The sequence below is a fragment of the Ascidiella aspersa genome, chromosome 3 (assembly GCF_963924565.1).
Source record: "Ascidiella aspersa chromosome 3, kaAscAspe10.2, whole genome shotgun sequence".
Lineage (NCBI taxonomy): Eukaryota > Metazoa > Chordata > Ascidiacea > Phlebobranchia > Ascidiidae > Ascidiella > Ascidiella aspersa.
The window spans coordinates 590,348-609,244 of NC_139449.1; the positions used below are offsets into that span (position 1 = coordinate 590,348).

Sequence of the window (18,897 nt, forward strand, 5' to 3'; positions counted from 1 at the left end):
TGTTTCAAACTGCTGCGTGACCTAAGCCTCGTGACTTGTTCTGGCCACTTTCTTAACAAAACAAAACATGTCTTAAACTTTGCAATTTTGACAATTTAGAAAAGGAAAAGAAATCACGCTTTACCAGAAGGAACAATTGCGTAAATTTACACACGGCGAAAGATACAAGGCAACAACAGGCATAAAGAAAAATATGGCAGTGTTTGGCTAAAATTGTGAATGTTTGCAGCAGGTAAAAAAAAATATAATTTTATTAGAGGTGAAGAAATTCCTTTTTTATTCTTACTTATTTCAAACTTTTGTATTTTAAAAATATATTCTGAACAGGATTGAACATTGGCGACCCGCTAAAAGTTCTTTAAAATATAAAATTCGTGACTTGAATAACATTCTCAAGAATGGTTTTTGATAATTTTTGCTGTTAAACCCCCTAAAAGTTGCCTTCAGACAAAATAGGCAAGTTATTCACAAGAAGCAATATTCTACATTTATACAATAAACAACAGCAAAAATCTGGAAATTGGTAAAGAGTTGCAAAGCTGAAAACTTGATCTGCAAGCCACTTTATGGTCGTGTTTCCTATCAACAAAATATTTTTTTGTTTCCATCTCTGATGTAAGTCACAATTACGAAAATTGTTTCTCACGAATCTTCACAACTTAATTCACTTTGCAGTGTTTTAAACAAGTCCCTTCAAAATGTCTAAAGTCAAATCATTTTTCCCGATATACTTGTACAAGTCAAGTCATTCCAACACTGCCACTTTGGCTTTCCTAATTTCTTCATCTTGGAAATAGTTTTAAGAATCCACGAGATTCATCTATTGACTTGAACACCACTGTAAGTCGAAACAGCAGAATAAGGTTAAGAATGATTCACTAAACTTGCTTCATTGCTTCGTTTCGTGCTTCTGGTGATTCTGAAACAAGAAACGAAAATTAACTGGACCTCAATGCACTTTTGTGAAGGTAGTGTGGTAATTATACTTCAACGCACTGGTTCTCAATCTTTTCTGATCGCGTTGGCTACTAAAGTGACTTGTTATTTTACAAACCAATTGATCTAAAAATAAACTATATATATATTTTTTTTTTAATTGCTCTTAATGTGGAAGAATATACCGGTAACTTAGGATTGACAGTTGTTGGCCGGATGTTTATGTCGCACTTCATTCAATTGATTATGGTAAATTGAAAACTATAAAGGACTAGGCAATAAAAAGTGCAGTGGGCGTATATAATTGTTCAGTGTAAAAATTCATCGAAATTTAGTTTGAATTACCTTCGACAATATTATGTACTTTATATTTATTAGGAAAATGCGCCGCGGGCTTGATTTGGCCAGTGTGTCGTTGTTTGGAAATATAAAACATTTATTTCTAAACCAACCTTCAACATAAGATTCCTCATAAAGTGGGTTCACGAGCTCGTTGAAGACAAACTGGTCGCAATTTACCTCTTCTTTCGCAACAATAGCGTCTTGTGACGTCATAGTGAAGCACGCTGAATCCTTTGTGTTCCCCTCGTTGTCCGTCACACATCCTGGAAGTTTGTCAAAATAAAATCCCGTTTATTTAGAAAAGAATAAGTCATGAAATTTTATTTGTTTTAATTGTTTGACATATAACTAGTAAGAGTATTCTCGATAATTGATAAGCTATTAAATATGCAAAAAATTGTTAACATTTTTTTTCCTCCTTCAATACTAAGTATGTTGTTATGTTCACTAAAATATAACGTTATAGTCGCAAAAATAGCTTTCTGTTGTTTATCAAACAAGATCGCTTAACTTAATTCAGCCTCTTGCGCGATTCGAACTCACGACCGTCGGAACTTGACAAAGTAAGGTTTCGACCTGTAGGCGAGATAACGCTAGAAAGCTGGACTTCATATTTAAATCACGATATCAACCCTCATAGATTAACTTAATTTCGTTTGATAAATCAAATTTTTTTTGGCAAAACAATGCCCATTGTCCAAGAACTCGTTTACGCGATACTTTCTCTAATTTAAAGATTACTTCTTATTTACGCCACGTTTCAATCTAATTTTAAACGTTATCTAAAAAAAAAACTTTTCCCCACACCTGGTCTACTGTTTTACGAAACAATGCCCATTGTTCAACAACTCGTTTACGCGATATTTTCACTATTCTTAGTTTCCAGCTTTTGATGAACTCACCTGACGACGAGTCGGTGAACTCGAAGACCGAGTCTGAACCCGAGTTTTCCGACGAAATGGTTTTGGAGTAAGAGTCGGTGCTGGTTGAGGTGAGAGCTGAGTCCACTCGCTGGTGGTTGAAGTCAACGTAAGGCTGGTGGAAAGAGTAAATTACAAGTGAGTAAAGAGTTGGTGAGTAAAGAATAGATTTAAGTATTGATTATATAAAAACTACCATTTGAAAATATTGTATTTTAATTTTCAACAAAACAATTAATCTGTGACGCGTTTGTCGCTCCAATTACGTTTAGGTTTTTCCACTACAAATGTGGCCAACCGCAATGAACCCGTCAGCATACGTATCGGCTAATGCATAACGGTTAATGTTTTTTTTTTTTAACAGGGATCAACTTTTTTCGGCAACCTAAATACGAGTTATATGAGTAAAAAGTTGGACAAGTAGAGTTACGAGCGTTGAGTAACGATTATTTGTGTTCAGAGTTAAGTAATTTAAAAGTAAAGTTAGCTAGAGTTAAGTAATTAGAGAGTTTACGAGTAAGTGAGTTTTTTTAATTTAAAGCAATTACAACTGTGATTTACAAATTTAAAAAGCGATTTAATTGTGGGTTGCGAGTTAGTTACCGAGTAAAGAGTTGCACGCTAAGAGTTGATGTGAGTAATAACAACTTACTACCGCTCGTTTGGTCGAAGGAATAAATGTTTAAATAATAAATGCGAAATAATATTTAGGAACCTAAACAGCTTATTGCAAAGATTGCAAATTCACTAAATGTCCTATTTACAGTAAAATTCACTTTTAAAATTTCTAATAAGTTATTACGAGGTATGCAACTTATTACAAACATTGCCGATTAACTAGATGTACAATTGTGCATTTTATATTCACTCATATCATTAAATCTCGCAATGCTCAAACATTAGGGCTGATAATGTCCAAACCTGGGAAACTGATATGAGAGATCCATCGAAGAACAAAACAAGATCTTTGAACTCTGGTCTTGCTTGAGATTCCCACGACCAACAACATTTCATCACTTTGTAGCTGCGAACAAAACAAGTATGTGATAAAAAATGCGTTTATTCGTTTTAAATTGGCTTAACCTCTAATTTAAATGCAGACGTGACGCATAAGACACGTTCATAAGATTTGTATATTGCCTAAAATACTTATATTGACAGTCTCGAACAAAACTTGTGGAGAAAGTATACTCATTGCAATGTGAATTTGCAAGAAAAATAGCTTGGGGCATGGCCTAATGCCCCCATCCACCTCGATTAGACTATATCTATCTTTTCTACTCACATTGCTTCTGTTGATAGAGAAGGTGGTGGGAGTCTGTACCCGAGTGTGAGTTTCTTGTAGAGTTGTGAGATCGGGATTCCCTGGTAAGGTTGACTTCCCATTGAGAAGATCTCCCACATTAGAACTCCGTAAGACCAACTGAAACGAACGGAAACACTCGTATTATGGTCGAAATATCAAAAAAAAATAACTGATTTATAGAAACACGTTTAATATTGAAGTAAAAATAAATTAAAAATAAAAATATTTTAAATAAATAATCTATTATTTGTAAATCAAAACCAGCAATAGAATGTAAATGATTTTAATCCAATTGTACCAGAATAAAACTTGCATACACATACAAACAAACAAAAAGCTTATCTAATAATTATAATTGCCAAAGTAGCTTTTTCAGATTAATATGATGCCTAGTACCAACACTTCATATACCTAAACATGCATGTACATTAACTTTAATCTAACCTTAAAGGACTTAAGGAAGCGTATTTTGGTCATATTATGTTACAACAAATGTTTTCTGCATACACGTATGTAGTAAGATACTGGCATAACTATTTCCCTATTTTCATAAATAATTGCGCAACATGGCGTATTTGTGACATGTGAAAAAAATCGCGACGAATTTGGGGATAAAACAAAATGGTTTAACTAAATCGTATTAGCGACATTATATCCACAAAGTTGTGACTTACACGTCAGATTTGACCGAGAACTTGTTGTCCCAAAGTGCTTCAGGTGCTGTCCACTTGGCTGGAGCCATCTGGAAATAAACGAGGAATTACATCAACAAGTAAGTATATCAACCTATATAAACAAGGAATTACATCAACAAGTAAGTATATCAACCTATATAAACAAGGAATTATATCAATGGAAACATTATTAGTTTACTGCTGTAATTTTCCTGGTTTATGTCATTTTCTACACTCACATTTCCTTTTTTACTGGGCTAAAGTTGCCGAACTATGCCTAAGGGTTTAATTAAAGTCGTGATTGGGTTTAACAATGACCTATACATTTAAACACTATTATGTTACATTTTTTTTGCGTAAATATTGTCATCAGAGCTTCTAATATTTATTTCATTTAAATGGCATTAAGCAATATAGATAGCAAATTATTTACAAGGGGTTAACGTTATGGCCCTGAAGTTAAAATATTGATGCAACAAGTAATTAACCAATATGCGACTAAACTAAAATATTAGATCACATGGCGAGGAGCAAAGAAACAGCAATACATTTGTAAGTAAGATAATGGAATCCGAAACTATTGTCGGCAGGTTTCTGCTTGTCGGTCAGTATACACAGTGAACAATAAAATAAATTATAAACCCGGGTAAAACACAGGATTAAACATTTATTTAAAAGAATATATTTCGCCTAAACTTGCATCGTCAGTTTCTAAGTAGAGTAACAAAGAACATTTAAATCGCATGTGTGGAGTGCATTTATTTGCGCGGTCAAGAAGCACTCTAGTAATCGTCAACATGTTTACTACTAGCCACTAGTCCTACTTAAAACTTGTACAACACGAATTGCACTCGGCGACAAGATAAGAGAGATTTTGAACTCAGGCAAGTCTATCAATAAGGTCAAGAGTTACCAGAAAATAAATATAGCAGGGGCTGGCCAAAAACATTTGTTGCGACCCTTAAGGTCAGTGTTTCTCAGCCTTTTATATCTAGCGGCATCCCTCAGAAATAATAAATAGATTGCGGCACCCTACAAGATTTTTCCGTAGGTAATCCACTAGAATGTCACAATAAACGGACCTGGAACAACACACGTCAACTCTACACAACGTATAAAAAGGTATAGTTGGATTTATTCCATTCCAATCTTACACAAAAATTGTAAGAGTTGGCGAATATCAGATTTCTAAAAATTCTTTATTACCTATCAGCATCCTTGAGTATTAGAAATGTCACCCCAGGGCGCCGCGGCACCCCGGTTGAGAACCACTGCTCTACGTGTTAAGTCTTTAAACGAAACATTTCGCCTTGTCTTCTCCTATTTAATAAGGAGGCCACTATTTGCTCGCCTGGGTACTCATACACACATTAATGATTACACATTGATTTTGGGTTTTGTTATTAAATTTAATTTCCCCAAGTTGCATTAAACCCATTCTATATTTTCCAATCTTTTAAAATCACTTTGTTAGCCGGATAAATAACTTATGAAAGAGCTGATGTCTATTTGCCCGGCTCTATTGGGTTAGCATACATACGAAATTATACATCGATTCAAACTGGTGTGATTGTACATTGCTTTGATTTACTTTCTCGGCCGGATAAACAATCTTGTGAAGTGGCTTCTTGCAGAGTACGCAAACACCTATAAGTGATTTTATTTAACTTTAAACTACTTTATTAGCCGGGTAACCCTTATTACTTGTTGTACGACCCAAGTTTAACCAGCTCTACAGTAGCTTACAGCCTGGATGTGCTTTGTCGACCCTTATAACGTTGAACGTTTACCAAGGTCTACAGTAACTTACCGCTGGACTGTGTACTTTGTAATATTCCTGTTGTAAGTTCCTCATGTGCTTCGATAAACCAAAGTCAGCGATCTTGATAACTTTGTTGCTCGTCACAAGAACATTACGAGCCGCTAAATCACGGTGGATTATCTACAAGTTAAATATAATATCTCACAACAAAAAGCTCTAAAAGCAAGAAATTGAGATAAAAAAAATAATTTTTCAAGACAAAATTTAAAAACCAGCCCCACAATATAAGTATTGACAATAATTTTGCAATCTAAATCACATTAAATTAAATAAAAAACCTAAAAGCTTAAAAAATTATTTCCAAAAAAACCTAAAGATTTATTTCAAAGAATCTAGGTTCTGACAAAACAAACAAAAAAATAAGAAATTTCGTCCAATATAGAAAAGGTAATTTTTGAAATTAAAAAAATTAAAATAATTTTTTTTTAGTCTGTTAGTGCACATCTTCGATTTATACTTTTCACTCACGCTTTGGTTTGAGAGGTGCTGCATTCCCCTTGCACATTGGTATGTGAACGACATAAGGTCCTTGAGTGTTAGTTCCTTGCCACAAGCGAAGTTGTTCGACTTCATCGACTCGTTGTGTTGAGCAATCTCATCTGGGTCCAACCTGAAGAAAATACACAGTTCACACGTATGTTGTCAGTTGAAAATACACACAGTTCACACGTATGTTGTCAGTGGAAAATACACACAGTTCACACGTATGTTGTCAGTTGAAAATACACACAGTTCACACGTATGTTGTCAGTGGAAAATACACACAGTTCACACGTATGTTGTCAGTTGAAAATACACACAGTTCACACGTATGTTGTCAGTGGAAAATACACACAGTTCACACGTATGTTGTCAGTTGAAAATACACACACTTCACACGTATGTTGTCAGTTGAAAATACACACACTTCACACGTATGTTGTCAGTTGAAAATACACACACTTCACACGTATGTTGTCAGTTGAAAATACAATAATTTTCTTGATCGGCACGCATGAAATTTTACAAACGTTTGTTTTACTTGCGGCGGTGATAGTGGAATAATTTTCTACGTGAACGATGAATAATTATCTAAGTATAACGCAATTATTTTTTTTTTACTTTAACAACTGGATGTTAAACCAAATGGGCTTATACTCAAGCAAATATACAGGATTTTTTGGAATTAAAAGACAAAAATGTAAATAAAAGTGTAACAGTATTTCCGAATTTGTTATTCCGCGTCATTTGTTTTTCATTTACTGTTAAATACAAACGCATGTCTAATTGGCAGAGGTGAAAATACAATAATTTTCTTACCGGAACACATAAAAAATGTTAAAGATGATGTCACAAATTTACGTCATAAAGAGACGTCTGAAACTAGTCAATCTATAAAACTCGAGGTTGCGGTTCGGTGTGGCGCCAAATATGCTCCAAATGTTTTTTTTTATTGTTTATAAGTAATTGGCACCGAAGCCTACTGATTAAACTGCATATGATATATTTATCCCTATAGAAAAGCGTGGCTTAATTAACTCCAACACATGTTGTTGCTCCATGTTAGCATTAGCGCTTATGGCTTCCTGTAACTGTCAATCAAAACGCCGTTAAAACGATTCAACGAATTACCGCGCGGTTTATTTGTTAAATGCTTCGGCATATATTGCAAGAGTTTTGACTTTGAATCTATATTCTACGTAATGTGCTTTTTCGAGCAAGTAAAACAAGGTTAGCTTTCCGATAAAAATAATTGAATATAAGTTTGTAAGAAACTGAATATGCCGTTTGGGGTGAAATATACTTTAAAAAAGTTTAATTGTTTATTTCACTCGGGTTTGTAAACTTTTTTGTAGTTGTAAGCCTTGCATAACAATTTTTTTAAATTATTTTATTTATTTATTTATTTATTTATTTATTTTTTTTAATTATTTTTAACTTAACCTACTGAAATTAACTGCTGCTATCGTCAGTTTATTTATGTGCGATTGAAAACATCTTGTCCGTTAGACAAAAATGTTATCCCTGTTGCCAACGTCTCATTTCCTTGTATTGTGTTTTATTCCCCTCATTTCTACCCCTGTATTATTTTCTCCCCCACTCATTTCGACCTCTGTATTGTGCTTTACCCCCTCATTTCTACCCCTGTATTGTGTTTTACCCCCTCATTTGTACCCCTGTATTGTGCTTTACCCCCTCATTTCTACCCCTGTATTGTGTTTTACCCCCTCATTTCTACCCCTGCTCACCTTCTCTCGCTCAAATAATTCTTGAGGTTTCCTTCAGCAGCGAGTTCCATCAAAAGAATCGGAGGCCGCCGTAAACAATCCTCAGCCTTGCCCTACAACAACAACAATAATGTAACAACAATATTACAATAACAACAATTTTAGAACAATAACAATACATCAACAGCAGCAATTCTTCTCAAACAATCTTCAGTCTTGCCCTACAACAATAATAACAATGATAATACAACGACAGCAAAACTATTACAACAACAATAATACAACAACAATTCTCCTCAAACACTCCTCAGCCTTGCCCTACAACAATAGTAAAACTATAATAACACAATAAAAATAATACAATACAACAACGACAGCAATTCTGCTCAAACAATATTCTGCCTTGACCTTAACAACAATAATACAATTACAATATTATAACAACAATATAAAAACAATAACAGCCTTTTCCTTAAACAATGTTCTGATTTGCCCTAAATAACGACCATAACAACAAAAACAATAGTATAAAAATATAAACAAAAAACCAACAATAACAAACATTCAATCAAGGTATACAACAAGTACTGCAACCAATGTCAGATTTACAACAATAAAGTCAATTTATCTTTATCTAACGCTCCAAAGCATAAAAACATTTATTTCACAAACTTTGCCAAAAGTTGTTGATAAATCAATCACAGTTAAATTATATGATTCTTCGTATTGGTAACCACATAATAAACCGGGATGTTGTTATTACCACAATTACACACAACTATATATAACAGCATAAAGTAGACACATAATACAGAGGGATAGTCTGTTACAAGAAAACAGGCTATAACTTTAGAACTTGTTATTGATATAAGACCCCAACACGAGAAGGTTATAATGTGTCAGGATAAACAAACGTTATATTTAAACTCTTACGTAATGTCACCTTCTGATCCACGAACACAAACATCTCTTTACGTTTAACTACAACCACAAACCAAAGCTATGCCTTCCATTGCGACATTTAAAGTCTTTAGCAAACATTTATGTAACGAGGCTTTTACAATGAGATAAAATACAGTAAGGCATTTTTTGTGTTGGATTTAGCTTCCCCAAAACCCTTGGAACAATTCTCGAACCCCTTCGAACAGTTCACCCACCTCTTGGGGTGCCCCTGGTTGAGAAACAAGGCTTTAGAATGATACAAGAAGATTTGTATCGTTAAAACCTGTCGGAGCTTAACCTTGACGCATACGAGGTTGAACACACAATAAGAAATAATAAAGGCAAATACGCCGTAATATCTACGACGGTCTATTAGCGAAACACGTCGGAATAAGACCTAAATCCAGAATATTACTAATAACTCTAAACCTTTAAAAATAAGTAACAAACCAACGAATACGTCCATAACCAGTAGTAAGTCCTAAATTCACCCGAATAAGACCTAAAACTGTGGGCAGAGGTTATGTGACGTTTTTGCACCGGATTTTTTGCCCCTGTTTGGGGTTATTTGTGGGTAATGGGTTGAGTTAGAATATTGGTTCAGGAATTAATGGAAGTTTGGGTTTAAGATTAAGGGAAATCGTAGTGCAGACCGGACATTACGTCACAATCACTCACCGCGTCGGATATTGCGTCAAGAAGGACGCTCCCCACCAAGGAAATGACGTTGCAGTGACCTCCAGCTTTGAGCAAGGTCGTGGCTTCCTTGAGGAAATGTCCCAACTCCTGAGGTTTGTAAGTGTCTGTAACAAGAAGTTATAACTTGTAAGTGTCTGTAAAATAATTATTTTCAAACTAACTATCGGGAAGAAATACAATAACATGAGTGTTTACAACAAGCAAGTTAATACCAAGTATCTGTGTAAATAGTTGAAACATATGTGTGCACTAGAAACGGATGTGCAATGTAGCTTGACAATGAATCGTCAAAAAGTCAAAAAGGCCCACTAAATCGACATCATCTTGATTAAGACGTTTAGATACGAACAAACTTATAATCTTCAGTTAATGTGACTGAGAAGTAAATTAAAATATCACTATTAAATGTTGGGACGTAATTCCAAGTCACATTAACTGAAGATGATACATGTTCGATCGAAAACTTTTTAATTAAATGAAGTCGATTTGCTCGATCCTCTGGGCTTTTAAAAATTCATTATCAGTTGTGATGTAATTGCAAAGACTTGGGGTTCGATAAGTGTCTGTAATAAAACGAAATATAATTCCAAGACTTCATATATTTATAAACGCTTGACTGCACACTGTCTTACCGTTTAAACGCTTGACTGCACACAGCTTCTTGCTCCCGTCCTTGAAGGTGACCTCTCCTCTGTACACGTGGCCGAAGTTTCCTGTACCGAGGACAATCGGCATCGAGAACTCAACGTCACACTTCACACTGGACCAACAACAACAATATTATTGTAATTATGCAAACTAAATCGCGCAGCCGTGCTTTATCAGGTCAAAAAAAGCAAAAGTTTGACTTCCTCTATATGTAGCTTTATAAAAAATCCGTGGAATGAGCTTCCCTTGTAACTTACCTACGCAGATGCACTTAAATACACGATTAAAACACAATTCAAGATGGTGCAGCATTTAAACACGCTGAATATTTTACCTAAAGCAGTCCGGTCAAGTCATTTAAAGTCATTTAAAGTCATTAACGATACAAGCTATGAAAACACAATAATATTGCAATCATGCAAACTAATGAATATTAAGATGAAATGACGTTGCAGTGCTTTTCCTTCAATGAAAACTTTAACTTAAATTCAAGTCTTTTTCAAAAATAACGAATCAAGCCCCAGTCAAAGTCATTAGTTGCTAAAACCAAGTCAATATTAGATTAAGTCAAATTATTACATTGTTAAACACGTCCGCGTATGAGCAATTACTATGTAAAATATAACAAAAAACATATAGCAAGCAAAAATTGTTTATGTCCACAAATTGAGAAAAACCCTAAATAGATAGAATGGTAAATGAAATCAATTTCAACCCAAGTCATTTGTCCAAATGGCTTAAGTAAAGTCATTTCAAGTCAAGTCATTTGAACTTAAGTCATTGACGATACAAGTAATTTAAAGTCAAGTCACTTGAACCTAAGTCATTAACGGTACAAGTCACACAGCGTAGCCAGCTTCTAATGTTTGCTTTACATTAACAACCGACCTTTCTCTAGCCACTTGGGATTGCTTCAACATCTTCCATTCTTCGTCATCAATCGAAGGAAACAAACTCTTGTACCTTTCCTCGTTCACGTACTCCGACTCCTGCAAGACATGACGTCAGTAGGTGGTGACGTCACATATGATGACGTCGACACGGTATAGCTTTGTACATTACCTAATGGTAGCTACGAACAATTGAGTTAAACCAACGGTGTTTATAATAGTAAATGTACCAAAAATGTTTTGCTATTTGTTTTGTTATTGATGTTAAATGTGGGGAAATTTACTTCGATTACAGGAAAGATTACAACGAAGAAGTATTTTGAAAACAAACAACCCAGGGTTCTAAAGCTAGGACACATAAATCATATATAATTCTGTTAGATGCTGAAATATTAATGGCCACAAATCATTGTTTTCAAACATAATTACCGGAGGAGCTTAACATTTTATCACCCCCCATATATGGTAGTTGTTGTTGTGACACCAATTAAGTTTACCACGAAGCATTGTTTTCCCTCCTTGATTTCCCACTCCTTGCTAGTCACGTGACCCGCCTCCTCCTCCTTGGAGCAAATCCTCCTCTTCATCTCCTCGCATCTCTCCCACCTGATCAGGATCGCTCCGGATGCCACCAGGAAGATCACCACCACTGTTACCACGACAACCACCACGTGCGTCATCGGGTCAGCTGAGACACAAAATGGCGTCAATTGCATCGAAGCCATAACCACAAGGTTAAACTATTAAAGCTATAGGGATACCAACACCAGACTTCTTTCCTATATTGGTTTGAAAGTATTTCTTCACATTTTTCTCGCTTTTTTTTAAAGTCGACCCTCTGGTTGTGACGTAACAACGATTTACCCTATGAATGGGGGAATTACCGCTGACCCTGTCCTAAAGCTTGTTGAAAAAAGGGAGTTCGATACTCGATATTTCATTCCGATGACCAATACTTTGCACAAAAAATATCACGATTCGATTCGTTATCAAATGACGTCATTGTTATGCTCAAACAAACGGAACAAATAAAATTAAAACGTTCAATTATTATTTCTAGATTATTAGGCCAACACTTTTATAAACCTTAAGAATTAATGTTTCCTACTATTGCTTTAATTTGCCACCACTTCGTATCGGCACAGAAGCTTGAGACACATGCATATATTAGAAATAGTCTTGTCAAAAACATTTGGTTTCAGATGCATGAAGTGTTCTAACCTTCCGTTGTGTTGTTTCCATAAAATGCGATTGTTGCTGTTGTTTCTGTAGTATTTGTTGTTGTAGTGTTTCTTGTTGTTGGTATTTCCGACAATGGAGTACTTTCTTCAATTGTTGGTTGATTTTGTCGAAACTCTTGAGACAAATTACAACGTTCAACATTTTATTGCATCCATACTTAACAAATGTGCTCTATAGTTTGTAGGTTTAAAATAAAATGCCCCTTGCATGAATATAAGCTTAACAAAAGCCATATTGGTGATGATGGTTTCATGGATGCTTTTTCAATTCCTTAAGTGTGTTAACAGGGACATATTTACGCCACAGAACTGTAGCGTCACAAAACCGTCGTTACGTCACATAACCGTAGTTACGTCACAGAACTGTAAAAAAATTGGCGTTCAATTCAACTTAATAATGAATGTCAAAGCCCAAAAAATACGCACTTGCATCATGATCAGTTAATTTACAAGCAAGTATCGGAAATGTCTTAATCAAGATGATGTCGATTAACTCGACCTTTCAGGCTTTGAAATACATTACTAAGTGAAATTATACACCAACTTTAACTTATGTGGGTTTTAAACCTAGGTCTTCACCGTTCTTTGAGAATCAGCTTTTGCTGAATTACAATAATCCTTCTACATTTTCTTAACCAACAGTTGTTCAACTCACTCGATTTGATCCAAATCTTGAAGTCGTCACTGATCAGGGGTGGTTGGGTGATTCCCCGGCTCCGGTTGAGGAACACCCGGCACGAGTAGACCCCCGATTCACCCAAGGTCAGGTGGGTCACCTTCAACTTTACCCCCAAAAGTGGGGGGTTCCGGCGGCACCCAGATATCTCCACCTAGCGGATGGGTGTTAAGTGTTAGTTGGTCAAAACTTTTGAATCCTTTTATTTATGTTAGTAGTTTCAAAACTTTAATATTTTTGCGACGTTTTTAGAAAAGTTTATTAGATTTGCGACGCACCAAGCGATTATAATTTATTATTTACATTTATTTACTTGCTGTATAATACAATCATATATTTTGCAAAAACCTTGATTTATAAACATTAAACAAAGTAGAGAACTTAGCAAACCGAAAAATAATTTTGCTTTGGTGTGGTATGATAAATATATCTCGCTAACCCACCTCTTTTGTTAACCCCACACCACGGTATTAAACCGTTAACCCCAAAACCCCAGTTAACCCCACCTTGTGTGGTCTTGGCACCAGCAACCTCCCATCCTTGAACCACCTCACTCTAGCCACAGGAGGGCTGCTGTTGTTGTAGATGAAATGTCCGCATCTCAGCGTTAAGTTGCTTCCTTCTGTTTTGTTGTATTCTCTACTTGGATTTCCAGCAAGGTGATATTCACCTGAACAGCACAAAGGGTTAGATATTTGGATTTGCATTATTTTATTTAATATGTTGATTACATATCTTTCAATATTTAAAAACTCATATTTTTATTTTTAGTTAAAATATTTTTTAAATTGCCTTAGTTACATGAAACTAATTCTAAATGAATTAATAAAATTACACTTTTCTACTAAAACAAGTAAAACAGTAAAAAATACTTTTTCTGTTTAATTTTTAACGTTTTTCACATTTTAAATTTTTCAGTAGCTCGTTTCAATTGTTACGACACAACAACGTAAAAAATTATGACGTAATAAAACTTCTTGCCTCGCGGCCTTCCTATGACGTCACGATACTCGAACGGACAAAGCACTGTTGACGTCACAATGGGAATAATGTTTAAGAGGAAGAATGATTCCAACAACTGCATCTTGACCTTGAACATTTGACCTCTGCAAATGACGTAACAATCGAATTCCTGAGAATCCTAAAACGCGATCTGAAAAAATAATTGCAGAAGTATGAAACATTTGTTTTTGATTTTTGATTGTAGCGGTTTTGATATTCATTCTATATTTTTTTTCTTGTTCTTTTTTAAATTGCTGAATCGCTCAGGTTATTTTTGACAGTGACGGAATAACAAACACTCTTCCAACAAACAACTCTGGCGGCTCTAATTAAAGTTTATGCCAATTTACGATAGGTAATGCTAACTGGGGCACTAGGCTTTAAAATTTTTATTATTTATTTCTAAGAACTCTGAATATTTGTTTTAATTTTGGGGTAGTTCACTCAAGGATTTGTCTTTCTGACTGTGACGAAATAACTTACATTGTTCCGTCAATCAACTTTGGTGGTGCCGTTAGCTCATGGCACTCTCGATTGAAATATATACTAACTTGCAATGAGGTTTGTGACAACAGATAACTACAAAGAATACTGAGCTTTAATAATATTTTTGAAAAAGAGTCCTTCCCAGACCACCCACTAACTCTCTAGAATACTATTTAAGTTTTGTTTATAAATGACTTGCCCTATAGCGACCTCAGTACAGAATCGTGCTTTCTAAACCCAAGTTCCCCCTTGTAAAATGATACTTTGCTTCTCATGTCCAGTGTATACGAACCACTCATTCTCTTAACCCTGTGGTTTTTGAGATTACAAGAGATACATGTAGTCTAGCCAATTTCCTGGCGGCGACTTAAAGGGTTTTAAACCGACGATGTTATTGAACGACTAACACGCCATTGGCAGAAGTTGAAATGACCCGGAAATACATTCCCATTTAACAAACAGCAACATAATGGTTGGAGGTTGTAGTATCAAAGACCAGCTATCAATTTGAACGTTCCTATAAGCTCTTTATTAATTTTCAACATTACAAATATTACCAAAACGATATATTAACTGCAGCATAAAAGTCAGCCGATTTACTGCTGGAACCATCTACGAGCGTTATCACGTTTTTTGGTTCGGGTACGAAATTAATGGTCATCCCAAAAACCTAAAATATAAACTAGCATCGCCATAGAGTCGGATAGAATATTGTCGATCAACTCTAAATTTTACAAAACAAAATAATTCCAGGTTTTGACGCCAAACCAATATAATCGCTCACAATATTCCGCGATGTTTACTTTGTGCAGAGGGACTGGGAATCATTTCGTGTAAACTCAAGCTGTGATCATTTCAGGAATATTATTTATTGATGCTTGATACAATCGGATAGGAGCGGACACCCGATAATAATTTGTATTTTCGGTACTCGTCCGATACTAGGGTGGTATCGGTGCCGATCCAATATCAAATTATAGGAATTTAAGCCTTGATTTTGCTCTTAAACATCAGTGAAGTTCGAATCTTCACACTTGGGTGAAAAAAATCGCCACTAACAAGAAAATAACTAACTCGGTAATGTTTATTGGTAGAATATTGCGAGACAAGAGATCTTATCGCTTTTTCTGTACGTACCTGAAGAACTTTTTTTCAGTATATACTATGCCCGTTCTTTTTGTTGATTTGCTTAAATTAAAATCAAATAGCACGCTGGTAAAGAGCTTCTGAATTATATGGAGTTCTATTCTCAAGGCTATAATTGAACTGTAACTAAATCAGTCGGCGGAGCATTATTGCATTAAAACAAAGGCGTGAGTTCGAATCTCAGTAAAGCAGAATTTTTCGAGAAGCGATATTTACGAGATGTTTCGTCCAACGATATCGTTATGCCAATAGATCGGTACGGTTTTCGATACTTGTCAGGGAAAAATGAGTAAGTATTTTTTTCCAAAGCGCAGTAATTAAGTAGTTCAATTAGTATTAAGCAGTTTTACAAAGAAATACTAAATACAATAAATACTAATAATGTTGATCTTAGGTAACTGCTTTGCCATTTCCTAGCAAATCCGAGGACTTAATAAAGTTACTGTGCACAACGTTCAGCTACCCAAACCAGTAAAGTGTACTGATATACCTAACTTTGTAAATGGCCGTATTTGTCATTTCTAATTAGAGAAATCAGGCGGCACTGTACTGTATGTAGACAAATTGTACAACTGTCTTTATACAGTGCCACCTGATTCCTTTATATATATCAGGCTTTTCTGGTTTGTCATGCGTTAAGTGCAAAAAAACTCCTGGGTAACGCATAAAGCTGAATATACTGTTTGCAGCAAAATGCCCTATATATGTTATTAAGGCAATGTCGCTTTAAGTATAGCTTCCTTAACTCCTAATAATTTGTGAAAGCTCCCAGCAATATCGTATGCACGCAAAACGCTGGTAATGCATTTAGGACAACGTGTGAAAATAACCGAACATAAGATGAAGTGTAAAAAATAAACTCACTACTTAAATTTAATATATACAGATATAAATATGGTGGGTACACTATGCACAAATCTGTAAAAGAATTGCCTAAAGTTTGCCTCCAGGTACATTTCGCCTCTTATAAGTGAGGTTTCAATAGATTCCAGCCACATTAGCTGATGATGATACAAGTGCGTGTCGAAATTTCTTTTTTGGGATTACGTCGATTCACTTGCCTTCGTTGACTTTGACATAAATTTTTAATATAATCTATTTATATATTACTAACATAAGTTAACACATTCGATATAACTTTGAACATAAATCCAAACTAAATTTTTTTGATAAAATGAAAGATAAATTTCAAAATAACTGAACGACCATTTTCAAAAAGCTGACTTTAGTTTTTTTTACAATTTTGTACACGATTTATGTGCATTTTGATTGGATTTTGACTTGAAATTATTTTGACAAATTTTGACCTCACGTGTAAATTTTGACAAAATTTTGACTCATTTTGACAAGTCAAAAAATAATCACCCTACTAATCGCCCTACTAATCGCCCAACTAATCGCCCTAGCAATGACCCAAGATATAATCAAAGTAAAACAAAATTATTACACTCAATACTTTTAAGTGCTTTAAACCACCGTCGATGTGGCTGGCATAGTAAATATACATTTTTTGCATCTGGTAATAAGCTATACACTTTAGTTGTTTTAGGCATTTGAACTAGGTGATCTATAGCTCTTTAACTGTCTGTTTACCACCTTCTTGCTCCATTTTTCATGGTTTTGCACTTCGTAATAACAAGGCTAAACACTTTAGTACTTTGACAAAACCTCGTTCCATCTTTTAGCTGCCCCTATGCCACCTTATTACTCTATTTTAAAAAGTTATTCGTTGCAAAACAGTAAGGCTTAATATCAGATCAACACTTTAGCAAAAACCTTCCATCCTCTATGCGGATAGTGAAGTAGTGAATGTATTTGCGTCTGCTCGTATTTGCCTCGGTTAGTTAACATCCTGTTCGCTTCTAGGAACAAGCTCCAGTGACAGGAAAGCGCTTGTAACTTGGATCGATGACCGATCTGATGTTTGCGTCGCTATCTAAGACATGGAATCACTCTCAGCAACCACCGGTCGACAAACAATCTTGTTGACTGATTCGAAGTTCGCCTAACTTTGTGCTAAGTAGTACACAGCTGTAGGATGCGTACTTACTACGCTGTAGCACCGGTAATACGCTAAAACACCGAGGATAGGCGTAATCCTTGACTTGAACATATCTAATAATAGACTATGAGTGGAACTGTAAATGCTGAACGGTATAAATAATGATCGCTTGTGGGTGTTTTGCTTTACTATCTAAACATCCTTAGCACAACAATGATATACTGTAAGAAGAAAGTTATCTTAATAACTGAATTTTAAAAAAACACTATTTTAAATGTAATTTTAAAGCAGGAATGCGGAATCGAGTAAAACTACCGGAGTCCAAAGTGCGCATGCGCAGTAACATTCGAAGCCGATGACGCCGCAAACTGCAAATTGTAGAAGTGGAATAGTATTTAGTGGAATAGCATATGGTGGAATATTATATGACACCACTATTGGTAAATTGCTGGAAATCCACCATAGTTTCGTAAATGGGTTAGGTAAAAACAAATTAGGAAACACTGCTATATACACACATGAACAAATACAGACGGAAGTACAAACACGGATATTTTCGCAAAGTAGGTCTATAGATTGTAATGACGTCACCACTTACGAGAGGCACATTTTCTTTAATGACGTCATCGTTACTACGGGCAACCGTTTGCATTTTGAGAAGTGTCGTGTGATTAAGTGTTGACTTAAGATAAGGTGTGTGCGGTTAAACAATTGCTTCTGCTCGGATTGTCATAATGTGGATCTCTGCTAAACACAAACTAGGTTGACGTTATTCTTGAGCATCAATGTTACTTATTGTCAACATATCTGGTTCCAAACAGTGTTTTAATTACCTAATGGTGATTATGTGTTGGTTGTCTTTGGTTCAAGTTTTTCGTGTTTATCCTTCACTCTGCATATTAAATATAGTTAAATTCATATTTGTGTTCCGTCTAGGCTTCACTTTTCCCAACCATAA

At 35.2% G+C, this 18,897-nt stretch overlaps 1 protein-coding gene across 1 annotated transcript; it reads right to left on the bottom strand.

The window, feature by feature from the left end:
- Nucleotides 1-878: 878 nt before the first annotated feature.
- Nucleotides 879-14,387, bottom strand: LOC146157975 (uncharacterized). The gene is made up of 16 exons (XM_083383604.1): nucleotides 14,285-14,387; nucleotides 13,810-13,973; nucleotides 13,283-13,457; nucleotides 11,884-12,074; nucleotides 11,385-11,485; nucleotides 10,481-10,608; nucleotides 9,813-9,952; nucleotides 8,229-8,308; nucleotides 6,469-6,610; nucleotides 5,989-6,120; nucleotides 4,179-4,246; nucleotides 3,484-3,621; nucleotides 3,120-3,222; nucleotides 2,181-2,313; nucleotides 1,389-1,541; nucleotides 879-919 (listed from the first exon to the last, which is right to left on the bottom strand). The coding sequence occupies exons 1-16, from the start codon at nucleotides 14,385-14,387 to the stop codon at nucleotides 879-881; spliced, it is 1,992 nt and encodes a 663-aa protein (XP_083239730.1).
- Nucleotides 14,388-18,897: the final 4,510 nt, after the last annotated feature.